The sequence below is a fragment of the Calidris pugnax genome, unplaced genomic scaffold, assembly GCF_001431845.1.
Source record: "Calidris pugnax isolate Ruff unplaced genomic scaffold, ASM143184v1 scaffold81, whole genome shotgun sequence".
Taxonomy (NCBI): domain Eukaryota; kingdom Metazoa; phylum Chordata; class Aves; order Charadriiformes; family Scolopacidae; genus Calidris; species Calidris pugnax.
In genome coordinates, this window is record NW_015090880.1 from 1,168,942 (window position 1) to 1,196,861 (window position 27,920).

At 43.1% G+C, this 27,920-nt stretch overlaps 1 protein-coding gene across 2 annotated transcripts in view; it reads right to left on the reverse strand.

Moving 5' to 3' along the window:
* GRM7 (glutamate receptor, metabotropic 7) overlaps positions 1–27,920 on the reverse strand; it is a 292,383-nt gene that overhangs the window by 121,619 nt on the left and 142,844 nt on the right. For both annotated transcript variants that reach the window (XM_014946806.1, XM_014946805.1), the window contains exons 3-4: positions 14,791–14,932; positions 13,828–13,982 (exon numbers count right to left, since the gene is read on the reverse strand). In XM_014946806.1, coding sequence (XP_014802292.1) covers positions 13,828–13,982; positions 14,791–14,932 — 297 coding nt within the window. The remainder of the gene's footprint in view (positions 1–13,827; positions 13,983–14,790; positions 14,933–27,920) is intronic.

Here is a 27,920-nt window from a genome sequence, read left to right on the forward strand (position 1 = left end):
TCTTCATCCTCTCATTGCCTCTGGTTGTTTTTTTCCTCTCCATTTCCCAGGACTACCCCACTCCTGGGTCAGCATCCCCCTCGGGACCCTGGCCAGTCTTAAGGACCACCGGGCAAGTGCCCTCTGCCAGCCCCCAGCTTGGATCCTCTCCCATCTTCCTGCCTTCCTAACGTTCACCCAGGGAGCCAGCAGGCTGCAATCATGGCACTCGACAGATAAACCCAAGCCTCAGCCCCGAGGAACACCACACAGATCTCCTGAGAAGACAAATATCCAGGAGTTCCTCCCCTGGCTGCTGCCCCAGACCCAGCACCAGGGCTGGGGCAGCGGGGCCGTGGCCAGGGACACTTCCAAACCCAGCAGGGTCAGGGGACCCCTCTTCTCAGAGACGAATAAGAGTCTCAACGTAAGGAAACTTTTAAATGGCTCTCAAGTTGCAAGATAATTTGTATTCCCCTCTCTTCACACCAACACATTAACCAAATACATTATTTCCATAATGAGGAGATGAACATCTGTGTGGCTTCCCAAAATTTCAAGTGGCAATACTCGAGACAAGTATTCTCTCTTTGGGGATTGACACATCAGCATTTTAAATAATTGCCAAAGCTAAAAAGATGATTTAAATTCTAAGGAGACATTAAAGAAAGAGTTCAGGTGTGATGCAGATTTAAAAAAAAAATAAAAAATTAAATCATACCAATTTAATTCCACAGATTAAAGTTGCTGCAGTATTGTATTAAACTTTCTACTGGCCCCATGTAAGTGAAGTGCTTAATGCAAACGTTAACGGAATATGAGAAACAAGTATCTGAGGTAGTTTTATGTTACTGAAAACAACTGGCAGGCAGAGCTGGGTCTCTGAAGGGCTCTGGTTCACATACTCTGGTCCACAGCCCCTGCCAGCCGGATGCCATCTCACAGCCAGAACCCCACACCACCAGCCAGGCACAGAGACACACTCCCAGATAACCCAGCTTCATTTCTTCCTGCTTTTGTCCAATAAATCCACCAGATCTCCAGGGAAAAAGAAAGAAAACCCCAAAACACTTTGCAAAGAAGCTACTTCACCACTTAGTTTCTGACTTAAGTAATAGCTTATGGCAGCTGAAAAGCGTCAGGAGGCCACAAACAACGTATATTATGGGTGCCCATCACCACCCCTGAGTGGGAAGGGACCATTAGTCCCTTGAACCTCCTGCTCAGAAGCAGCCACTCCATGGATCTCAGTTCCCTTTACTCCAAGGCCTCCGCTGTCCATTACTACCAATACAAACATGCAAAAACATGTTCAACACCTTTCTTTCCCCCATACCCCAACCATTTTCCTTGAAGGCTTTACACAGCATCAGGCTGTAACCATCACAGAACCATAAACATCACAAACCAGGGGATGAAGCCAGAGAACAAATAGGCTCTTTCCAGGCAAATATCTCTAGCAACAAAGCCCGTGCAGCAGCCTCCGTGCAGCGGCATCAGAGAACAGAAGGGATGTCAATAACTTCCAGATGTTGTTAGCAACTCCTTCCATCAGATCCTAAAATATTTTTCTTTGGAAATTTATGCTATGTGAAGTGGTAATTAAACTGAGAAACACAGCCTGAACTTGAAAAGAAAGATTAAAAGTATTTCCTCATTACAAGGGTAACTTGACAGCTACTTTGAATAGGTCAGCCTCTACAAGTACTCCAGGAAAGAAATTAGAGAGAGAGAAATAAAACTTTAATTTCACTTCAGCAATATCAGTGGGAGCACACTGCTTCGCAGGGGCTCGTGTACATACCATGCTGGAGGAAAGCCAAGAACCTCATCCTCTCTGCTCGGTGTCAAGAAGCAAAGATGCTGGTACCATCCCTACACAGGGAGAATATCTTGAAGCCCAGGCTCTACAGGTGGCTACTATCAGTACAATAGCAAAGCACTGACTCCAATCAGGCTTAATCATTCATCACAAGCAATTACACCATTCTCTTTTCTGTAGCAATAATTAATTAGAGGCCACTCACTTGCTTCATACTTCATTCTTACAAAATCTAACACAATTACTTTTCGGGAGGTGAGATACATAAGAACCATGCACAAGGGGCTATTGCTGAGCCACCAGCAGTGCCAAGGGCAGGAGGAGAGGGGGAAGTTGTTGGGTTTTTTCCTCTTTTTTGTTTTTCCTACATTTTTACATGTTGGATTAGTAGAAAACTTCAGTTTCCCTGGCCCTTTACTAAATAGCTTGTGTGATAAATCAATCACATAATTAATTGTGTCTTAACTTATTTAAGAGGGAGGAAAGACTCCAGGTGTAAAAAGTTTTGGTTGACTCCAGCTTGATGTCAGGTGTATATGGAGCTCTTGGCCCATTTATCTGTGCATATGCATTAATTATAAGTAGAGAATAATGGCTTTTGACTCCTCAAAAAGCAGCACAGAGGTGGCTCAGCCAGCAGCAGGAGTGGACACACAGCACCAGGGCTTGGGTGTCCCTCAAACCCCCTCACCCAGTGGGAAATGGAAGTTAATTTCCAGATGGACCATACCATGTAATTGAAACAAAGACTGAATGACACTGTCAAGGTGTGTTACCTCAAACTGCACAGAGGGATATTCTGACTTGCAAACACGTGCTTCTTCACCATCCGACAATTATATTTTAACTATGAAACAAAAGATTTGTGTTTATCTGCCCTGACCAGATGAAGATCATCGATCTATTGACTCCTGTTTCACTCTGCTAAAGAGCTACCATATGTGATTACACTGAGGGGTTTTTTTTCTGAATTATTTTTAATTTCCTTTGGTCATTAGGGGGTTGTCACGCAGTCAGTCAAGAAAATGAAAACACATTCCCAAAGGAGATCTGCAAACCCAGCATGAGTGAAGAGGGCACTTTAGCATTCATTGTATCATCCTTAAGGAAATTATGTGTATTATTATGTGTATTATTTCCTAAACTATTACTTTCAAAAGCCTATAATCATTCAAGCATTAACAACACAAACTACAAGGGAAAAAACCAAACCCAAACCAAGCAAAAAAAAAAAAAAACCCTTTAAAATTGCTGTTCACTTCCTAAAATTAGCACATTTATTTTTGTCCCTGAACCTGTCCTACCCAGCAGAGCTCAGTCTGTGCCAGAAACACCCAGCTGAGGTGTGTTGGTGTGTGTGGAGCCCGCAGAGACCCTTCCCGGGGTGCTCCAGATCCCCACGGCGAGAGCCAGGACGTGATCAATATCCACTCGTGCAGGAACACACAGGCACGAACAGACACACACTACTGGCAGTGAACACATTTCTAGTGTCTAAGGTGGCCATATTGACTTGCCTCTCAGAAACAGGGATGCCATACCTGCGTTTCACTCCAATAAGAGCCTCAAACTTTTTTTTTTTTGCTTTGCTTGAGGGATTGTGAAGTAGTATTTCTTTCCCGGATTGCTAATAAAGAGAAAGAATAAGTAAGTCACAGAGGATTTCAGAGACTAATTTTGAGTGGCCTAGGGAGAGAATCTTTTCAGGTTGCAGCGAGAGAGTCAGAAGTACCTTAAGAAATAATATTTTGTGAAAATTTTGGAACTTCTGCTTTCAATTTCTTTCAAAGACAGATAAAAACTGACCCCAGAGAGGAAGAGAAGTATTAAAAAAGTTAATACCTGTTCATACTCAGAGATCTTTCTTGAGCCCAAATGTGTCACAAACATGAACAAACATTAAGAGAGACCATCGGTCCTTCTGCTCAAATAACTGTCACTCTTGGTTGCCCATTTTGCAACACCTATGGGCAGCCAACCAGGCACCGGGCTGGAAATGCTACGTACTATATCAAACTCCTTCTGTTTTGCCAAAGCCGTACATCAGAGATGAAAAATTACCCGTTCCATTGGGAACAGTCTGTGGGTCTCAGCCCTCCTGCAGAACGGCATTTCTAAAACCAGCGATTTGGCACCATTCATGGCTGTTTTTACCTAAAGCAGGAACAGTTTATTTCAGAAAGCTCCTGCAATTCCTTTTTTTACATGAAAAACACAACATATAAATGGTAAAAATCCTCTGCCAATATACCTTCTGTGAAGTAGAAAAGCACGTTAACCTCTTAAATTATGGTGTAACAAACATCAGGAGAGATGCAACTCTCCTGTGAAGAGGGGAGTAGAGCTCTTCCCTCTCCCTCCCCGTCCTCAGGGACCCTGCTTCCACGCTGGAAGACGTTGGGTATAACGCTCAGACAGACTGTGGAAACACTTCACCACCCACCCTCCTTAATTCCCTTCTCCTGCCCCTTCCTTTCAGCAATGAAACCACTTGAGCTCTCAGCTCAATGCCATAGCACCCCGCATCACCTGGCCTGAGGCAAGGGGTGAACACAGCCCCGGTACCCCTTTAGGTCCTTGAAGGAGCTATAAGATCTCCCAGGTTGCCCTTGGCTCTGCTGCCTTGGAAAAATTCTGGAGAGCAGAATATGGCCATGTGCTGCATGGGGGAAAAACTGCTTCTCTCCATGGAGCCTCTCCCACCACGGACACCCATTGATGCCTCCTGCGCAGAGCAGACCCACAGAGGAAGGCTCAGAGGTTCCTCCCAGGTCCCACGCTGGCACACAAAGATAACAGGCTTTCCAAAAATAAAATTCTTTTCTGGATGGAAATACTCTGCTCAAATGTGTCCAAAAGACAGCTCAGACAGCCCCACTGTTAGATCATCGAGAAGAAAATTGTTCTTCAGAAGATGCAGTTCAGGGTATTTCAAAACAAAGACCACCGATGATGCATCTGAACAGCGATCAATGGCTAAATATTATTCTGTGAATTGTCTCTCCTTACAGCATCAACCATTCTAGTTTGTGTGTGTGTGTGTGTACACATCTCTCTCCCTCTCAAAACAACCACCCACACAATCTCCAGTGTCCTGAAATAACAGTTAAATATGAACATCAAAGAGAAAATGCCAACAGAAGCCCTGCGAGCAGCACACAAAATACAGAAATGCAGAGACACACACATATACCCACGGAATGAGTAGCAGCTGGCTCCCATCAGAGAAGTACCTTGATTTGGAGAAGCCAGGTCTGCTCTAGGTTGGGCGAGCAGTTTGTTTTGTTTCAAGGGGCCCAAAGAGAAAGCTCCCTAAATCTTGATTTTACAACGTTCTTTATGGTCCAGTTAGAGGTTTCTACCCGATTTCTTTGCTATGAAGCAGCAAGGCCATTTGAAACGTACTGGTTCAAACCCCACGGAGACAAAACTTCTTGCCGATGCTGTTGTGGTTATGAGCTGTGTCTCGCCCTGAGCAGCAGCAGCAAACTCTCTGTAACACTCTGTAACGATCCCACCTTCAAACCATCTAGGAAACCCCCAAAGAACCCCGAGAACTGAACACCACGAAACAGCCAGATGCGTAACTTGAGCAAAATACTACCCTGAAATGATGCAGAGATTTACATTTCTGAGTTGCAACAGTAGGTGTTTCATTGGAAGGCGTCCCCTCGCGGGAGCTCAGGCTTGGAGCCCTGTGGGGCACCTCCTTTGAGTCTGCGGCAGCAGAGATTACAGCTCAGACTTCAGGGGAATCTTAAACAAAAGAAAAAAAAAAACCACCCTGAAAGCTTCAATGCCTTCATTTAAAAGAAAACGTCAAAATAACATTAATTTGAAACTTGATAAAAATTGCGTTTCTTAACTTCTCTGTATCTGCATATTAAAACGTAATGCTACCCTTAAGCTACTGTCTCTTTGAACTCACTAAACCTCTCCCCAAAGCCCTCGCTTCCACCGTGTGAAGCCCAGCCCTGCATCGCTGCCGCAGCACCACAGCCAACAGGCAAACTCTGCCCACATGGGGAACAGACCCCGTTTGCCCAAATCTCCAGCATCACCACCTCTGTCCCCCCGGGGAGACCGGGCAGCCCCGTGCAGCCGTGTGTCAGCCAACATTTCACTGCATCATGCTTTTCATCATGCAGCTTCCCGTGGTATTAATTTAAATATTATTATTAATAACAATAATAATTTAAATAGTAATACCATGGTATTAATTTGAATTCAATTAATGGCTTCAACAGCATTGGGAAAGGGAAGGGTTCAGGGTCCGGCACCAGGGCAAGGAGTTCTCAGGGTGTCAGCCATCAAGGGAGAGAGAGAGAGAATTCCTCAGAAACCTGATTTATATTGAATGTGAAGGTCATGGTATGAAATAACCCTGTTGGCAGCTTGGGGCAAGTGCCCAGGTCTCACTTCTCATCCCTGCACCTGGGGAGCTCAAAAACAGTGAGACCTTGAAACCCACATCCCAGAGCTGGCTGTAAAGTAAATATCGTCGCAAATTGAGACACTAGATTCTTCTAAAAGTGCAGTTTTCCCAAGCATTAGAAATGAGTCCTGTGTTGCTCAAACCAGGACAGGTTTGGGAAGGGAATGGGAAGAATGACTGAATCCTGGGAGGGATGGTCCATGCTACTCCTGGTACGGCTTTGCCCTTAGGATGGTGTCACCGCAGCCCTGCAGCCTGGAGGGCACCCCAGGTTCATGGAGAAAAAGCTTGAGAACAACAGAGAACTGTAAAGGACTCTGAACCGGGCTGGAAAAAAAAAAAACAAACAACAAAAAAGAAACAACGAAACCAGACTATTTTACAAATATTCTTGTGGGATATAGGGAGGACGAAGGGGTAAGTAGGAAGACATAGGGATGGACGAAGGGGTAAGTAGGAAGAAACAACAAATCAACTCATGGTTAAAAGACTGGTGTAAGCTGCAGAACTTTGGCTTCGAAGGAGGAGGGAGCCAGGCTCTTTTCAGTGGTTCCCACTGAGAGGACGAGGGGCAACGGGCACAAGTTGGAACATAAGAGGTTCCACTCAAATATGAGGAGAAACTTCTTCACGGTGAGGGTGACAGAGCCCTGGAACAGGCTGCCCAGGGAGGGTGTGGAGTCCCCTTCCTTGGAGATTTTCAAGACCCGCCTGGATGCTCCTGAGTAACATGCTCTAGCTCTAGGCAATCCTGCTTCAGCAGGGGAGTTGGACTAGATGATCTCTATGGTCCCTTCCAACTCTAGAAATTCAGTGAAATTCAGTGAAATATAGGACAGCCTTCTGTTCTTTGCAAGGTAAGGGGAATGCACAAAGCACATCTTTTCCCAGAGACACATCCTGGGGTAAGTGCAGCCGCAGAAAGATGCAGGACAGCACACCCCTATTTATTAACGTTGGATAAAATTCAATACTTTCTCTAACAAAAAGGAAAATGAACCCTGAGCTCCTTTGTTTTGCCAGACTGGGGATGTGAAGTTAAAATATTTGAGAGAAACCAAATAGTGAGATATAATTTCATACTATTTTTTTCCTTAAATCATTACTCTCCCATTTTCTGGCTTTAAAACCGCCCAAACAAAAAAGAAGCAAATCAGCTCTTGTTGAAAATAAATGCAAGACATTAAAGACGTGATTCACTGTCTCTTTGGAAGACAAACAACTGAAAAATTCAAGGACAGTTACGCTGGGTTTAAGCACTTGCAACACCACTATTTTTTTAAGTAGCTGTGCTCTTCCTTGTGCTGAATTGGAGCCATTCTTAACCCTCATCGCTGAGCCCTGCCCAGGACTGCAAACCTCAGCCACATCCATAGTCTGCTGGAATTGAACCATTAATCTGAAATCTAGCTGAATCCCTTGCTTAGTTGCCTCGAATCCTGAACTCAGACCATAAAGAATACTTTTTTTTTTTCATCCTGGGCCAAGCATTTTGCCAGACTTTCAAAATAACTACCATCATATATAAGTATGTATTAGCCCCTGTATTTCTCTTACAGCTCTTCCCTCTCCTTGGTTTCATTTCACTGTGAGCTGGTGTCCATGAAAACCAGTCACATATAAGTAAGATAAGGAAGATTATTTTAAAAGAAAAAGAAGCTAGAGGAAGAAGCAGATACCTGAAAGCGCTGAGTCAGCACCACGGATGCTGACAACACAAACCACAAGTTAACAGCCCAATTTGAAAATTTTTGTACAGAAAACAGGCACAGAAACACCAGAAAGCAAAAGGTAAGTAGATAGTTGTTTATCTTCTTTACAGTTGAGGTTAAGAGGAAAACAATTTCTAAGATATCCTTCAATCATGAAACATTTTCAATTCATGGAAATGATATATATTTATTTTTGAAACTTTCTAAGAGCTGCTGGAGGCATTTGGACCCCTTAAAAATATGGCTGTGATTTTCAGAAATTACTTCTTTCTGTTCCAGTTCTATCTCTGGGACTTTATGATCCACATTTCCTAAAAAGATAAAGTTTAATATTTTCTATGGATCCTGTGAACCCCAATGGAGTGCGTGGATTACAAAAGAGCATCCAAAATTACTACTGTCTCCTGAAAATACTAGTGTTCACTACTTTCAGATGCGCTAACAAGAGGCTTTACAAGATGCTAACAGGTATTACCAAGGGCTTACCTGGTGTTAGTTCTTCCTGTGCCCAGCCTTGAGCAAGATGTTGGAGGGCAAGCCCAGAGATGGCACCTTGACTGTGATGCCCAGGCAAGCTCTCACCGAGCGCCTCACCCAGAGTCTGCGCAGGACCAGCAGCACAAGGATACGTCTTGGAGTTGCACAATAGGAATATTTTTGCAGAATACAGCCATTTCTTTCCTCATGTCAGCTCTGACTAAAAGGTATTGCTGACCTGCCGTGCAGTGAGTTGTAGCCACCCTTTGAAGGTTCAACCAACATCCTGAATGTTAATTGTTCTACCCATCACGCATGCTCTCTACTGCCACACTCCTGAAGGAGTTTAATGAGCCATTTTTAATCTGAATGGATACCACAAAACTGCTATAGTCAAATTTAAAATCTGAAGTGCATATATTGCTTAGACTAGAAGATAAAATCAGAAAGAAAAAACAAAAAGGGGAAAGACACTCATTCTTAAACTCAAGCCCATCTGCCTGACTCCATTCCTCTGACTCGAGTATCTTCTGAACATGGACTGTCTGACAGCTTTCCATACTGAATTCAGCAAGTACAGCCCAAACCTGCTCCAAAAAGATCAGGCTTTTCCATCTCTCACACACAGGTATCTCTTATCACTCGCAGAAAGACCTGTTCTTCCTCCAGGGAAAGAATTTAGGAACTCCTGACTGTGAATCTGCCTGCTGGGGAGAACTTTAATTGATGTCTGGACCAGTAGTATTATCGTCTTTAATCAGAGGGTCATCCAGGTAACTCTTATATACATCTAGATGGTGTAATAAAGAGAGATACCCCAGGCAGTTAAAAGGTATAATTAGATTTGGGTACAGTAGTGATAACAAGAGGAGGAAGTGCTCTGAAGTTTATTAAATCTACTGAAACATGAAGAGGTAAAGTGGCAGTGGAATACTTAAAGGTCAGTTTGTGATTAAAAGGATTACTGTGGAAGAAGTTCATTTCCATCTAACAAAGAAACAGGACTGCAGTTCATCCCAGCCATCATTTGGGGAAGTCCGTGGCTGGAATGATGGTCCAACCCACGAGAATCCAGGGAGCATCTCCCCATTTTGTTTCTTTCTGGATTGCATGTTCTACAAAGCTTCTGGGACTTCAAATGAAAAATGTGACAAATGAACAACTTTCTGAGTCCCTGCCTGAGGAGAACACAACCCCGTGCAGTAACCTGCTGGTCTGAAGGCAGGTGCCTCAGCTGAACTACAGGAACAAAACACTTGTTTTTCAAAGTCTCAACCTTTCTTCTACCATTTTCCCTCTGGCATTTGAAATTTTGAGAACTTGCTGTACTTGCCTCAGTGTCTCTCATCTTTACCATGATCCTCATCGCATTGTTACCCCATAATTGCCTGCTTTCCTTGCCCCAAATCCTCCTGTAGCTCACACTTGCTCCTCTTGGTGGCATTTCACCCTTCCCATGATCAGCAGAGCACTCTCCCTCTTCCTCAGCCCCATGTGCAACATTTATCTTTCTACTCAGGTGAATGAAGAAGAGGAAGGGTTTCTGAGGCACAAAGCAGCAGTAGGTGAAATCCCACTGAAAGCATTTTGGAGAATAAAGACTTTTTGCGGATTTTTTTCCTGTTGTGTTGTTGTTTTAATGAATGTCAAATGCTTGCAGACCCACAGATGTTCATAATTTCTATTCTATTGTAAAATGAATATAATAGTAATAATAATAATACTACTACTACATCCCATTCAAACTTTAATTAGAAAATACATCTTTTGTCTGTTGTTTAAACTGTTTAATTTTCTCATCTTCCAGCACTAAAGCTCTCTCTGTGGTTATATTACACCTTCTCACTAAGATGTTACATGGATATTCTCAGTAAAAGACTATTCAAAATAAGGCACGTGGCTGCAAACTCTCCCACCCATAAGCACAGGTACCCACACTCTGCAGTGCAACACACTCTTAGCTGAGTTTCAGGTCTGAGCTGATGTTTGAGTGATGTTCTGTGATCCTGAGGACACACCTTCGCAACCTTGTTTTGGAAGAGTTCGAAGGAACAATAACCAGAATACAATATTCTGCTGCCATGGTTCTTCTAAAAATAAATCCATCCTCCTTTTTATCCCCTGAAAACCTCGCGAAGCCTTTCCACTTAGTTGACACTTGGTTAAGTTGGCTTCAGAGCTTGTTCCACACACAACTTTTCATGAAGTGATTACTATTTAAGTGTGCACTTCCTCTGGCTCACTGTCTACTGCAATTATGCAAATAAGATGCAACTTTATCCTTTCAGCATAATTACATCAAACACAATCGGGCTATATTAAGACTGACTTAAGATGAATGAATTCAGTTCATGTAATGATTCCCTAAATCACCCCGTGGGACTATGGCAAGGAAAATTTTGTCCCAAGAGTGACATCAAGTATCAAGACAAATAACTGCGTACGCGGGGCCTGATTCTACATGAAACTGAGCACTTTAGGGTCTCTCTGGAGTCGGAGGCTGCTGGGATATTCCCCAAAACAGGAACCTCAAATAATAGATATGTAGATTGGTGTAAACACACCAACACACCTGCATTTCCCGATTTGGAATTGAAGAGTCATGGCTGGGAGAGAAGAATTAATTGAAAAATGCCTTTTTCTATACAATGACCGTTTCAGTATTTGACTTACATGACCAATAGCTTTATGGACATAAAAAAATCTGATAATCCAAAAAGTACCATACGCACATGAACATGCAGGCACGCTAATCTTCACTGCAATTTAACATCTCCTGCCTTATCAGCCCAACATTTTTCCCTGAAGTGTGAGAAGAGACCAGCAGCATCACATATTTCAGGTTAAGGCATAGGTTAAGGCTGCAGTGCTCTCTGTTTCCAGTGCATGTTGTTAGGAAACTTTTTCTAATATATCCCAAATACGATTTCACACACTGATAAAAAAACCAAAAACACAGAAAACAAAGAAGATGCTCTTGAGGAGGAAAATAAGGGGTTTACTTTTACATTTTCTATTTCTGTTCATGATGAATAAGGAAGTTCTCACCAAATCCAGTGGGACAGAAGCTGTTGCCTTGCCCTGGAGCCTGTGAACGCTGCTGCCCACCCCCCCTGCAAAAAGGAGACTGCTGGGCTGGGAACCTGCTCCAGACACAGTCCTTTGGGGAAAATCGGGCTCCATTCTGCTAATTTAGTTTGTTTCCATCGATTTATGGGGAAAACCAAGGCTTCTTATTTAATTTATTTCATGTCTTCATCAAAAGAAATGCACCACTAAATTTTAGGAAGCAGATGCTCATTGCTGGATGATAAGAGAATAGCATTAAAATGTCTGTTTCTAGTTCTCTTGGATTCATGGCCAAATGAAATTACTGCAACAACAGAAAGAAAAACAAAACAACACACAGCAGTCTAAATGCAAGGAAGGCAGAGGATCCATATGGATAACAGCCTCACTGAGCGAATAAATGCTGATACCTAAGGATTACTTCTGTAAGCAACAGATTTCACTGGATGTTTCTCTTAGAGATGAAACAGAAACGGAATTGGTGGGAAAGGGGAAATGTCGAGCTCTGGAAAACTGCTTCAGGAGGCTGGGAATTCGCTCTGTGCTCTTCACCATCCCTTTACTCTTCTGCCTAACGGGACCCAGCAGATGGCAGACACAGATGGCAATTAGGGATGGATGAACGGGACCGAAAAAGGTAAGAACCAGCCTGAACTTTTCTGAGGGGTCACGGAACAGCCAGGAGACATTTGCAGCTGCTCTTCTGGGGCACTTTTTCAGCCTCTCCTTCCATACCAAGTGTGGCACCTACTTCTGGCAAAGGGGTTTTTCCCTTTCCCCAAAGCAACAAGCAACTCACAGACCTAAAAATACATATCTACCATGCAGCACCCGCACCTGAAGAATGAACACAATTATATAGACAGGTAAAAGTAATTAAAGCATCACAATCATGCAATCTACGTGACTACAAGTGCAAAATGCAACTAGCCAACTTGTAGGCAATAGTCAAATATATTCACTGAATAAGAAGGTATTTGTGGGTTCAAGGGACATATTTTTCTGTAGATATACTAAATACACGGATATGTGTAACTGTTATTTAACCAACTGTCTGTACCTGAACCCTTCCACACTATTACATCACTTGTTGTGGCCGAAAGCAAACTGCATGTTTCCCATTGAGTCCAATGTATTTAATGCTCAATACAGAAGGAAAATATTTTAAAACAAACAAACTTGGAAAGTTTTTATTTCCCTGTACTGCTGGCAGAGTTTTTGTTTCTGTGTCAGAAACCCTCAGGGATGAAAACAGACAGTAGGAAAAGATTATTAAAACATCCTGGTTTTCAGAAACAAAACACTTCATTGTATATCAACTTTACGTATTTATGGAGAAATAACATGCAGAAATGCCTCCAGGGTTTAAAAAATGTAAAACGATGAAGCATATTATATAGCTGAGACGAATAACTGATGAGGTGGAGGTGCAGACACAGTAAAAATGAATGCAAATATTTGTCTTTCCAATGAATGAAGACACCAGAACTTAACGTGGGCAAGATGTTGAAGGGCTCTTTGGACACCCTGCCCCACACGAAGCCATGTGCCAGCCAAGGGGGATGTTTTATTTACTCAGTGTCTCCCTTATAAAGAACTTTTCATATTATAGAGAACACAGACTAATTGGTGAGTTCGATTTGCCCAGAGGAAGCCATTTGGACAGTTAAACATCGACACAGACAAAAGGGATAACAAATTGACAAAAGATCAGACAAGAAACACTTGAGAACACACCAAAATGTTGGGAAACAAAGGGATTTATGTAAAAAAAGTTTCCCATAATTTTTATGTACACATGCATATGTACAAGTACATGTATTTGTGAATCATGCAAGCAATGTTTATAAATAATTATAGATCTTGATCTGAATGCAATAAAAGTTAAGCTAAGTTTAAAGGGAAACAGCTGATATTAAAATGATTTTTTACTTCTTCAGTAGAAAACTTACCCACTTCTGAAATAATACGTAAATTGCAAAAAGATTTTCTCTTCCTATGTATATACATGGTATGTTACGATCATTTTTTTTAACTTTTAAGTAATAAAGGTCCTGTCATGTCACCACAGCTTAATATAAGCTCTGAAACCGTGCCTTTAACAAATGACTGTGTGCAGCTTCTCAACTGTGGAAATAACGTGTAGTTTTCATTTGAGGAACACAGACATTTGGGAAAATTTCAGGAGACGAAGACTTGCTCAATGTACTTCATACTCTTTGTATCACACCATGTCTGTACGGGTTTGTTCACAAAACACATATCAGAAAAAAAGTATGGATGACAACTTTTGTACCGGCAGTGTTGCAGGAAGCAGGAGAGAGAGCTCTTACCCTCGATGGTCGCTCTCTTGGGCAGGATGGTGATGGCTCCCTCCGCGACGTCCTCCTGCTGAAGTAAGGGGCTCACCTTGGAGCCCCACGTGTCCGAGCCCACCCACAGGAAATGGCCAACCTGATCCGCCCTCTTGGCGGCCGCCAGGATTTGCCTGCAGAAAAGAATGTTTTGTTCACAGATTAATTTCATTTAAAGATATAATTGCTTGGAAGAAATGGTGTGTTGCAAGTGTAGAGAGAACAGAAATGGCATATTCCTGTACCCAACAAAGCTCAGGAATCTCATAACACCCTGTACCATGATTCATGCAGCACAGTTTGAACCTTTCTTTTAATTCACCCTGTATCCTAAGACTGAAATACTGATTCCATTAGAACTTAGGGTTTTGCCATTGACTTTACTGAAACTTTATCCTAATTTATTTGTGTCTCATTCTGTAGAACTGAGCCTCTCAGCAACTGACAATGCCATCAAAATTTAAAGCTAATTTAACATTCTGGAGAGAGAAGATGTAACATGGGCAGCTGAGAGTCACACTTTTAAAATACTCTTTATATTAATTTATGAACAAGTGGTATGTGGTTAAACCTTGAGCAACTTACGTGGTTAAACCTTGAGCATCCAAGCCATTTTATTGCTAGTGACCATCACTTGACATAAAATACTTTGAATTAATGAATCATATGGAGCAGCGTGAGCTTGGAGAGGGGGGCACCTTCTTAATGCCTCTTTGAGATGCAAGGTCAGATCTGCCACCCAATGCACGGGTAACCCAAGCTTCCAGACCTTGATCAGCATTCCCCCCTCCCCAGTACAGTGATGCACGGTCTGGGCAACAACAGCAGCACCTCCACAACATGAGCTCCACATCCCCACTTCATTATTAGTATTCTTATTTGCTTTCTCTTTTCCTCGTGTCTATCAAGCCCAAATGAATTCATTCCCTCAGTCAGCCTTACTTTATGTCCTCATCGTTGGCAAAAATAACGATGGCCCTGGCGTTGGGAGTTTCTAGGAGCTGCTTGATAATTTTGTCGAAGTCAATGGTCTTGTCCTTGCGATCCTGGGGGATTTTCAGGGACTGAGCAATGCAGAGCCCACCTGCAGAGGAAAGAAGAAAGAAGAAAAGGTCTCTGTCAGAGGAGAGCACAGGAATGGCAGCAGGAAATACACATGGCTGGAAGAGGAGCCTGGGAGGAAGAGAAACTCTCTGATGGGATCGCTGTCCTTGCAGAGCACTTAATCTTCATATCAAGCTTCCTGAGGGATTCGTACAATTATTTGTTTGCACAGAGCACGCATTGAGATACACAGTGTGCAGCGTGCCTGGGTAGGGTCATGGATTAAACAGATGGGCAAGAACAATATCATAGAAAAGCAAAATAAACAAATGAACCAGTCAGTAGAGGGATTAAAAAAAAACACGAAACCACAAACAAACAACAACCTGAACAAGCCTAAACTGATTAAAAAAACCAACATCATCAGGCTGAAAGGCAAGTGATGTTGACAATGTGTTAGACAAACTTCATCTCAGTGGAGAGCTGAGATTCTTTTGAATTTTGCAAGTTGAAGGATATTGAAGGAAAACGCTTCCCCTGAAACAACTTCTCTGGAACAGGAACAGCAATGGAGCTGAGATATTGGCAAGCAAAGATTGTTCAAGAAAATTGTTACTCATTCATCTGTCCCTCACCAAACGGGATGGAGCAGCCCAAGGAATTGAGGCCTCGAGATAAAGTGCGTGTCTGGGAAAGGGACCTCTCATGAATACACAGGTGAGACTGCAAAAATGGCAGCAACACAGGTACAGCGGTAGATCCATCCATACCAAAGAAGTATTCTGTTTTAGCACAGTTCATATATTACAGTTCTATAGCTTGTTTTAGGGTGAAGAAAAAACCCAAACAAACTAAAAACAAACAGCAAAAAACCAAACCAAAACAAAACCCCACGGCTCCAGTGATATTCTGCTTGTCATTGTTGGCAGATGAAAACACACTTTTGCCTTAATTATTTCGTTTCTCAGTGATAAACACTTTCATCTTTTATGGCATCTTAGTTACCAACTTCCTCAGCGTACTGCAAAGTGTGTTAATTAATAAAGTATCAGAGACGCGTAGTAAGAAACAGCAGCAGGGATGAATTAATTAAATGACAGCAGGACAAAGGAGATATTCACAGATATGCTTTAAAAATACAGATTTAAATGTCCTGTTAAATGAAATAATAGAGGTGTTCTTGGGGCCAGAGCACAGAGGAGGAGGCTCATCCCCGTTGGCACACGGGGTCTGCGGGGGAGAACGGACTCGTCCCAAACCAGGGCGAAGCAGACACACAACCACCTGCAGAAAAAACACACTGAACATTCAGAAAGACCAAATGCAGGGGCTTAAAATTGCCAAATGGAGCTGTACTGCAGATCTCCGAGCACTTTGCAAAGTAGGTCAGGATCATTTCGCCTTATTTTAGACGTAGAGGAGCAGAGACACAGAGGTTGCCTGAAGTCAGGCCAGGCCTGTTGGTAATCGCTGATCCAGAGTCTCGGGGGGAAAAAAGATTGGTTTTGGTGGGAAGAAATAAAGTGGTGAAAAGGGAAGGCTGAAAAATAATAGAACAGAATAATAACCCCCAAATTTCTCTCTGACTCACACAGAATGTTTCATTTCGTTTTACAATTATTACAACCTGAAATGATTGTAAATTGCTGGTTTTTCTTGAAAAGAAAACAATGCTGACTTTTAAAAGCAAACTTCATTTTGAAATGAGGAAAGAACGTCTCATTGCTAGGAAGTTCAGAAAGTTTAAACATTTTTTTAAAATGCTCTATTTATTTGCCCCAAGGCAGGACTAGGCAGAATCACCTCAAATCCAGGAGCAGAGTTTCCCAGCTTTCCTGAAATTCCCCATCCACTTGGCAGCTCAGGGTTTCCCACAGACCACTGGAATCCGAGGGGATGGTCCACTCGGCAGGGACAATGTCCTGGTGAAAAGCACCCCCGGGCAGCTCGGGGTTTCCCACAGACCACTGGAATCCGAGGGGATGCCATCCCTGTGTCTCCCTTGGGGAAAAATCTCTCCCTGCTGGCACTGTGCCTGAGGAGAATTTATTTGTTAGCTGCTCCTGGAAAGTGCCCTCCATCACGACAAGGCACTTCAGATCTCCGACCAGAGAGTCTGATTTCTCTTGTTGAATAAGGATGTGGGAACTTTGGAGAATTCGTTGAAAGATGCGGGGAAAAAAAAACCCAACAAAACCAACCCACAGACTGTTATAAAGCACCAAGATTTGTCACTTGGAAATTTATGCATTCCTTCTGTGGTGCCCTTTCAAGAGGCTCCCGCTTGGACCTGGCAGCAGAGGAGAGGGGATATTTTATGGTGTCGAGACCAAAGGGCTTTCGCACGCTGGATGGAGCCGTTATTTAGACACATCTGAAGCTGCCGTGAAGGTCCTTTGCAATCCCTCATAGCTCTCCATTGCTTCCACTCAGGAAAAGCTGGCTCTCCCAGGAGAGGGTTGGAAACACAGCCCCAAGGAACAGACCCCAGCTGGATCCAAGGGGAAAAAAAAATAATAAATACCCTAAATCAGGTGACACACTGTTGCAAAACTATCATTAAAGAACCCAGTATTTAACATTAAGTAATTGTGAGCTATGTGATTTAAGTGACTGAAGAAAAGGCTAAAATGGCTGGGGAGGCTGCTCGCTCAGCAGCCCACCCTGACAGTAATTACCCCTCTCGTGTGGGTCACGCGATCCCTATCGCCTGGATGGAGAAGCCAAAAATCTTATTATAGCTGATAATGATTCCAGCTGAACCCAGCATCTTTGGACAGAGAGGCAGCTGTGGCCAGGCTCTCAATAGCCAGGGAAAAAAAAGCCTCTAATGCAACGTACAGCTTCAAAGTATGTAATTTCCCCCGGGTTTTTTTCAAAGAACAGAGACGCCAGGGTAGAGAAAGGAAAGAGTTTGGAGTTTGGGAGGGCAGATTTCAGGTCCTTTTTGTGATACAGAGTTTTTCTACTGCCTTTGGGAGGTCAGGTCTTCATTTCTCAGCTGTTCACTGGTGAAGGGAGGGGAACAGAGGTTCTTTTTTACTGTGACAATTACAGTAGAGGTGCTGTGGTCAAACTCGATGCATTTACAGCTCTTCCAGCCGGGATGGTGGAAGAGCCTTCCCAAATGGAGTGGTTGATGCAATACCCTGGTAACCTCCGTGCCATCGCTGGCACAAAGGAATTATAGATAAATGGTAAGCAGAGATTATGGCTAAGTGGAAAATATCAATGATTAAACCCCAAATATCTTATTTGCAGTATAGTGGCTACAATGCTTTCACTATATGGGCAGGCGGAGAGCCTGGTACAAGAAAGCATTCTCTGAGGCAACACGAGGAGCAGAATGGGCTGGAGCCGTCACAGAATCTTCATAGTTGGAAGGGACCTTTGAGATCATTGAGTCCAACCACAAAAAAAAAACAAAAACCAACAACCAAAACCAAAAACCTCAAACCACCACAAACAGACACAACTCAACAATCCTGGGCACTAGAGCATGCCCTAAAGAGCCATGTCTACACGTTTCTTAAATCCTCCAAGGGAATGAAGTGGTAAAAATGTGAAAGTTGCAAATTAAGGATTTTGTCATCGGATTTTGTCACGGGATTTCTGCAAGAACATAGTACCCTTGAAGGACTGGAGAGGCAGCAAGTGCTCCAACTAGCCAGAGACTGCTGTGGCAATTAATGCAGTCCAGGAGCGGAACCCCCACTGAAGCCTGTGACTGTGCCAGAGCCCCCCATTCCCCCAGGACTGGTCCCAGTAGCAGCACTTCACATTAAACCAGTTGGTTACAGAAGGTTCCTGCCTTTAGTTACAGTCATTTCTGTCCAGCGAGTGAAGACAGCAGGCAACGGGGATTCTGCAACCAAATGTAAAGATTGTTATGAAGATAATGGATATTGGACATGCATAAGAGACAGGAACTGTGGTATACACAAGATGCATTGCTCAAGCAATTCTGCCAGCAAATGTTTAACTCCTTCAATGACAGAGATTTCAGAATTCACAAAAATCAGAATACGAAAGGCAGTCACAACGACGATGAGGCGGTCAGTTCTATACCCCTCTACTTCTGCAACAACATCCTTTCTCTTCTGGGCTATGTATAGAAGCCCAACATTGGCATCTTTTTCATCCTTCCCTGCTGCCAGCAAATGTGGTTTTTTTTTAATGACATCAAATCTGGGATGGGAAGACCAGGAGCAGACCTGGTGGGTTCAGCCTTTCCAGATGCGCCTTTATCCAACAAGTAAGCCATGAGAACGCACAATGATCTATGAAAAGGATAAGACAACAAGGCAAACCATTGCCTCAAACAATAACTTGAAAATTATTTGGTTGTACAGCTTCGGTTTGTGCCACTTTGGCAAACTGACCCGATGGTTTGGTATTGTTTCCCGCATTAAAATTCCCCGCACTGCAACCACTGGCAGCACTCTGAGAAAACACAGAAATGATACCATTTCAACCAAAATTAACAACAGATTTTTTTTTGGCAACCAAACAAAATGCAAAGTGAAGCTGGGTCCCTTCTCTCTGGGTGGTGAAAAAAAATTTTCCCCCCAAATTGTGTTTCTAGAGCGTTTTGAACTTCGTTAAGTCACTGACAAGATTCATTGTAGCAGAGTTTCTGTCTCAAGAAACGCCATTTCTAGTTAATCTTTGCACAAAGATTCTTCAGTTCCAATTTGATCTTTATAATGGTCCCTGCTTTCTCACATGCATCTGGAGAAGTTTTAATTAAGTGATGCTGGAGACAGAGGAAATTTATCTTGAGGTACTGCTCAGGATGTTGGCAATTAAGGATGTACAAATACCTGATTTTTTTGGTTTGGCTGCCAGACTGAAAAAGAAAATGTAGAGATCAAACTTATTTTGTGGTTGCTAGATCTTCAGTTTTCCTCATTAAAATGAAAAAAAATCATACAATTAATTTTACCTAAAACAATTTAATCTGAATTGGAAGCAGTCATTATTGCAGACCTGCAGGAGGAAATAAACGAGGAGGAGCTACACAGGAGGTTCTGGTTTCTCCCTCTCACCCAATGATTAAAACAGACATTGGGTAAAATATGAGTTTCCTCCTTTCCCAGAGAAGTCTTGAACTTGCACCTCAGCTGTCCCAGTGCCCTGACCCTGCCACCGCCTGCGGGTACCCGGGGCAGAGCTGCACCACCCCCAGCTGGAGCAGAAGATGATGCTGATTTTCAGTCAAAGAACAGCATCAAAACTGAGATCAAAGCCACCACGTGCAGATGGTAAATTGCTCTCCGGTACAGGGGGGGCCTCAGCGTCCCCCCAGGAGCACAGCCATCCCCACACTGCTGTGGGATGAACTGGCAACCTGCAGCCTCATCTTCCTCCCCCTCTCTCCCCAGCCGAAGCTGCAGACTGAATTTAGTCTCCATTTACAGAGAGATTTAGGAAGCATGAAATCAAATTTCCCCCCAGAACTAGTTGTAAATGGAATATTTTCTGTCCTTTTTTTTTCCAGAAAATTACTATTCAATTAGGAACAGAAAAAAAAGAAATCAGTACTGAAGCTCAGGGAAGGAGAAAGCAGTAGGGATGGTCAGAAAAACCCAAGCCGAGCAGGTGAGCACGGGCAGGCTGAAAAGGACTAGTTGTGCAACAAGTAGGATGATGTGACATCTGTTTCCTGGTTTCCTGATTTCACTTTTAGCAAAATGCCTTATAGGAAGGATTTAGTTTGTTCAATTACTGTCAGGAACAATGGACTAAACCCACTCATTCCCTGCCTACATAGAATGCCGGCTTTCTTCTTTTTCCCCTTTCCAGCAGAATACTTATGTAAGATTCTGCTTCACAAGTATCCTCCAGAAAAAAAAAAAAAGTTTTGCTATGAAAACTTGTATTGAGACATTCAAAGAAGTTGGTTTTGAACTCTGGTAATATAAAAGATATCTTGTGAGTACAAAAAAGCAGGGGAAAAAAAAGAAGAAAATAAAATAACAAAACCTGCAATCTTTGCAAAAGGTGAAAAAATGAAGACTTAAGAAATCAGGGTTAAACAATCCTACTCCCAAGGCTCATTATCAAAGTGCTTTTTAATGCCTGTTTTACTCTTCTATTTTGCGTTTTATTTTTTCACTATCAACCCTAGGAAAGAGGACTGGATCCTTTCATGCAACAGAAAGGAAAAAGCCAAGCTGGTGGCAGGGACCCTGCTGGGAACAAACGAGTATGAGCCCCCAGGTGCCCCTCTCCTGGGCTGCCTTCAGGACCCACAACAGCTTCTGGGCAGAGGAAGCTTTTTCCCAGGGTTCCCATTCCTGCTCTGCAAAGCAAATGGAGAAGTCAAAACTCTGGTGGGGAAACTGAGGCTTCAACCTCCTGGTCCATCTCCTCATACTGGGAGATGTCTCTGCCCATGGCAGGGGGGTGGCACTGGATGATCTTTAAGGTCCCTTCCAACCCAAAGATTCTATGATTCTATGCCACGAAATAACCGATGTGTTCCTCTTATAGAATCATAGAATTGCCTGGGTTGGAAGGGACCTTTCAGATCATTTAGTCCAACCATCAACCCAACACTGACAAAGGCCATCGCTAAACCACATCTCTAAGCACTATGTCTACCCATCTTTTAAACACCTCCAGGGATGGTGACTCAACCACTTCCCTGGGCAGCCTTCTCCATTGCTTAATAACCCTTTCAGTGGAAAAAAATTTCCTAATAGAAGGCCGGGTGCTGCAGAGACACAACCTCGAGCCCATCTATTCGGTGCCGAGCGAGTGCCAACAGCCCAAGCACTGTGAAAGATTATCACAGGAGTTTTTTTGACAGGAATCCCACTCCTGTGTCATAGACGTGGGCCGGAGGTTGGGCCACATCACGTAACGCTCCAGTTCGCAGGCAGCTCGAGGACAGGCGGGCGAGCTGAGCCATCTGGGAGGCAGCAGTTGCAAAGCACACAGCAACTTGGGAAGAAGACAGAGTGTCTTAAAAATACCGTCGCTGTCTTCCTCGCACCTGCTGACAGATCCAGGGCTGCGCCTCCGAAAGGCAAAAACCCCAGGAGAATTCTCTGTGCAAGTTCAGGCAGTCATGCAGTAAATTGTTCGGGGCATTAAACACCTAACTCCGGTATTTAAGGGTAATGGATGTATCTAGTAATCAAAGTGTTGCTTCAGTATCCATGGATACCCATGATTATGTGGAATTTTGATTCTGGTACAACACTAAGTACATTATTCTGCTTCCCTGAAATTCTCCAAGAGCTATTTTTCTTATCACCACTTAATTGGATTATCAGGTAGCAAAAGAGACAATTTAACACTTTTTCAGATGATTTATCTACAGAGATACTCTTTTTTTGGGGTAATCACTTTTAGAGACACTGAAAACATCGCTTCAGAAAGTTATGTTTGCTGTTGCTAATTATTAAAAGGAACTCTAAATTCATTTTATTAATACATTACTTTAAAATTAGCAGCTGCTGAAAGCTGCCTCCTGGATATTTGTTATACTTTATGTATTTATATTTTACTTCTAAACCTCACATATTCTGTAGAAGAAAAAGAAACCAGTGGCAGTAACGCTGAAGACTGAGTTTAAGGAGGTTGGTATTCTCCCCATATGAAAACTTTGATACCACAACTGAGGATATTTCCCTGATACAGCAGAATTACAGCCTAAAGGAGCAGGAATGATAAAGATTATTTCCTATTCTTGAGATACAGCCGGGCCTGCCAGCTTGCTTGCTGTCAAACTCCTCACCAGTAAAACAGTTATTCAAACAACTGACACAAAAGCCACAAAATCTTCAAAGAGCAATCACTGGGAAGTCAATACATGACTCACATCTTTGCTTTAGAGAAGAGTGTACGTTGTGCAGCAGGAGCAGTGTGTCAGGTGGGGGGTTTAAGGTGATTCTTTGTTATCTGTGGGAATTCACATTTATTGCTTAAAATAAAAAAACAGAATAAACTGTCATCAGCCTCATGCAAGAAATAGTAAGAATTTCGGTGAGTTAATCTAGGGTAGGAAAATTTCCAGTCCCATTCCCAAACCTGTAAATTCACAGTAAACAAAGCTAGCAAAACACCCTTCGTATATAAGCTCTGAATTCCTCATCCAGCAGCAAGGGTTGGGCTTCAGCACCAACCTATCTCCTCTTTAAGCAGTGACACAGCCCAAAGGAGATGCCCCATGGTGATCCCTTCCAGCACCAGCTCTGGCAGATGCGGTACAAAGAAACTTTAATCAAAAAAAGTTCCTGCCAGCCAGAAATGGAAACAATGAAATTAATTTGTTCTCACCCCGAAAATTAAAATAGGCCCTGGCATATTCAGAGAGAACCATTTGGACCCCATTCTGACTGCATGTGTTGATGGAGACACAGCTCCACCCAGAACAAACACAGAACCATAGAATGGAAACTTCAGGAGCATGAAGTTATCACATTCAAGAAAAAAAACAAACCAAACCAAACAAACCAAACAAAAACCCCTGGACAGCCCCCCAAAAACCAGAAATGAGGAGGCTAAATCAGCATAGAGCATGCAGAATCCCCAAGAAAAATGAACTTTAAGTCAAAAAACCTGACTTACAGAGAGATCCACAAATGACAGTTGGGTCCTTATGTCCAAAATCAAATTTCTAATGAGTCTCTGGATCAGGCTTTTGTTTCTTTACTAGAAATAGTTAAATCCTACTTACCAAGAGTTATGGAGTTCTTGCATATGCCAGTAAAAGAAGTTTACTACTGCAGTGGTGTGCAGATAGGCTAGAATGTAAATTACATCTCCATAGTACCATAATTCAATTGTAAAAATAAAATGTGCACCAATAATAAAATTACATTAAAACATGAAACTGCAACAATTTATCCAAGGGAAAGCATCCTTGTGGATATGCAACAGCTTTAACTTAGAAACTTCCTATATATTAAGATTCTATCGAATCATTTTAAAATTTGATTTTGCTTAGCTTGTTTATTGTCTCATTTTTTCACATTAGACCTCATCATAACCAAAGAACAAAAGACCTAAACTGATACAGAAGACTAATATTTCTGGTATGTTATTCATTAATGCTTAATTCTATTGTGTCGTAGCTTTGCTGCATATTTAATGACATTCCTAGTGCATTTTATCACCTCAAAAATTGTCCTTTATTATGGCAGTTAAACCCCAGCAATATATAACAAAATTACGACTCTCTCCAGAACACCAAATTACGTTATAAGAATGGTATAAGATCATCATTTTGAAAGATTTAGAAAAGCTCTGCTTGCTAGACAGAAAATAAAGAGAGGGAGGGTATCTGGTGAGCCCCACAGCCCCGGTGCTCCCACAGACAGACTCAGGCTCAGTGTTTGCTGCAGAAGGGACTCGGGAATTTATTGGCTCCCTAAAAGCCGTACTACAAAGAGTACATTTGAGCCATACGGTGTAATCGTGCAGAAAGAAAAAAGCAGTATAAAATAAAAGTTCCACTTCTGCTTCAAACACTTTTGTTGTTACAACTTTATGGCAGTGGTGCTTAAACGGCCCCGTTCACATCAGGGCTGCCCTCTGCAACCTCCAAAAGGTGAAAACCGCTGCTCTGAGGAACGAGATGAAGACCCAGAGTTGGCGTATGAACAAGAAAATTCCCAGCTAAATAACATTATTCGTGTTGTGAATTTTGCCATATTCCCATTTCTAACAAGAAGGGCCTGCTACCAAATAAAAAAGGAGAGAGACTCCAAACTCAGACACCAGAATTAAGTTGAGAGGAACATAATTAAAGATCTGTAAGGAAGTCCCGGGTGCATCCGCCGACCTGTGGGATGAACAACCACAGGGGCAGCAAAGCACTTTGTATGGTCTTGTACAGAGTCCTCCCTCTGTCTTTAAAGAGTCTGATTTAGTAAGACTAAGACCGGTTTTACTGCGTTGTGTGTAAAAATAGCAAAGGCAAAGTTCTCAAAAATAATGTCAGAACGCTTTATAAAACACTGTTTCTTTAGGAACAACTGTAGGCGGTAAAATCTCTGGCTGCGGGTAGAGACAGAAACAAAGCCCCAAAAATACCATGTTTAAAAGCATAATGTACAGCCAAGCAATGAGACAAATTAGAACCATGCTCAAGACAAAACACCCGCTAAGTATCTCAGTCTTGCAGCTGGCTCATAAATCCTCAAAACTGGCAAATTCAAAGTCCTAAACTGAGATTTGCAGGGAGAACGGAAGGAAGCCGCCCCTGATGATTGTCCTTCCAAGGCTGCGGAGGAAGCCCTGGTCCTACCATGGTGGCACAAAGGTTTTCTTGAGCGTGTCTGGTGGTCATGAATCATAGAATGGTGAGAGTTGGAAGGAGCCTTCAAGACCATCCAGTGCCACCCCCTGCCCTGGACAGGGACACCTCCCACCAGACCAGGTTGCTCCAAGCCCCCTCCAACCTGGCCTTGAACCCCTCCAGGGATGGGGCAGCCACAGCTTCTCAGGGCAACCTGGGCCAGGCTCTCACCACCCTCACACCAAACAAGTTCTTCCCCACAGCTCAGCTCCATCTTCCCTCTTTCAGTGTCAAACCCTTCCCCCTCCTCCTAGGGCGCTCCTCCCTCATCCAGAGTCCCTCCCCAGCTTTCCTGGAGCCCCTTGAGGGACTGGAAGGGGCTCCAAGGTCTCCCCGGAGCCTTCTCTTCTCCAGGCTGAACCCCCCAACTCTCTCAGCCTGTCAAACCCAAGGAGAGGGCAACCCAACAGGGCTACCTCCTGAGAATGAAAAGCAACCAATCTGAAAGGAGATTGGATTCCAGGGAATCAAGTTAGAAATAAAAAAAACTGATAAAACATTATAAAACATTTCCTGTTTTTCTGTACATAGGTGCTAGGATTAAGGTACACACAGTCAAACTTAAGTCTCTGAGACATTAAAGCCATTGAAAACTAGCCCTCTATGTGCCATGGGGCTTCCCGTCTGGCACATCCAGTGCCCTCCCCACACATCCAGTGGTGGGCACTGGGCAACCAGGCTCAGCCCCTTCTCATTCCCAGTTGGTTCTTTCCTTCCACAAAACACCCGCACACCAGGCTGCTCGCAAACAAAACCTTCCCAGGCTGCTTGGGCTCCCTGGCAAAAAGCAATTTCCTGCAACCTTCACACACACTAAAGAATCCTGTGCTCCGTGACATGGTTTTATTTGTCTGCGCTGCCTCTTGGAGCTCCACACTGTAATTTAGGAGGCTGCTTAGCGCTGTGCTGTTCTTGCAGGGATATTTCCCCCCCTAGTAATAATGATGCCACCCCTGGATAGTGAATCATTATGAACTGCAAGCACAAAATGATCTCTAATGATGAAGCTTTTCTAACTACAATTTGGAGTGTTCCCATGTTCCTAATTCATTTTTTCTTGGAGAGGTAACATAGTATTTTAGCCTTCTCTCAGTTAATGGTGTTTGCTTGGTTGTTATATATCTGTTAGGGCAAGTAAAGACTTGTCAGCTCTTCAAAGAATGAGAAATCCAGAGAACAGCAATGACACAATGACAAATCTCGGTGGGAAGGGAGGGAGGATTAGAAATCTTTCAAGCATACTTTTGGAAGGAAACCTGTTTTCTGATTTTTTCGCCCAAGAAGAGACCAGCATTTACAACATGAAAAAATTCTTTCATGAACTCGGCATCGGGCTTGCAAAGGCTCCACGACAGATAAGGTACATGAGGGGGCTGGCTGGAACTCCTGGGTGTTGAGCTGGTGAGGACAAAAAGCGAAACACGGGGCCTGAGCACAGAACTGCTATGGGAAGCACCCAAAAGCAAACAGGATTTGGCATTCACTTAGCTAGAAAGGTCAACTAATGTTTTGGTAGGAAAACAAAAGAAAACAGGCCATCAGGCTGGGGGACAGGGAAGCTTAGAGGAAAAGAAGGTCCTTCTGTAGCATTTGGTTTCATCTCTGGTTCCATGTGCCTCATCCAAAGGAAGGCAGAAGAGATCTCCTTATTCCTCCTATATATGTCTAGCAGGATGAAGTTCTCTTCTCTCTATGCTTCAGCAGCCACCCCCCAACCCTCTTCTAGGGAACTGCTCTCTCATTAGCACACACTATCCTACTTGCTGCTTCCCAAGTGTAATTGAAGCTGGAAGTGATGTTTCTCACACAGAATCCCAGGTCCCTTTCGTATGGAGATCACAAGAGAAGCAAACTACATGCGGTCTAATTTTACCTAGAAAAAATCTCATTAAGTATCATTAGCTAACTGGCAGTATATTACGTACATTCGTATTCCATAGCATTTTGGTGAAAGCTGAATAAAGCTCTGATTCACATACACGTCTGGTAAAAGCAAACGTAAGCACAGCGTTCTGCAGAGTCTCGAAAGCAACCCACCTCGAGATGGGATTTGCAGGTGACGGTTGGGATGACTGAGATACCAAGAGGTCGTTTTATTGTTAAGTCCTGCCTGGGTTTCTGATTAGTCCTCAGTCTCTGAGCAGCGTATCTTCTCTCAAAAGATTCACACACAAGGTCATTATTGCAAGCGTGTACGCGGACCGCTGCCTTCTGGGACTCAAAAGGTATAAATTCAGCAAAGCTAAGAATTATTTAAATAGGTTATGTTTACAGTCCTTGGATGGGGGAAATAAAAAACAGAAACAAAACTCTTTAAATTGCTTGGTCTTTTCTTGTCTTTCTCATATTCCTCATCTCCTTCACATTGCAGTAATGTTCTTAATGTACAGTACTGTGCTTTAATAACCCTCTCTCAAATGAGTACTAAAAATGCAATATAGTTCCATAAAATCACTATCGCAGCATTGCAATACCCACCCCTCCCCCCGCCAGCCACTGCCTGTGGATAATCAGTTCCATTTAATGGAGTTCTGCAACAAAACGCTGTAAAAAGCACAAAAACATTAGGAGCGAGCTCTTGGAAGATGGTCCAGGTTTCATCCTCATCCCATGTCAACCCATCGCTATTCTACCATAGCTACTAACCACAGCTTGGCCAGGTCCTCTGGGGACTCTGCCTGAGAGAAGGACTCAACACAAGGTACGTGTGAGGGCA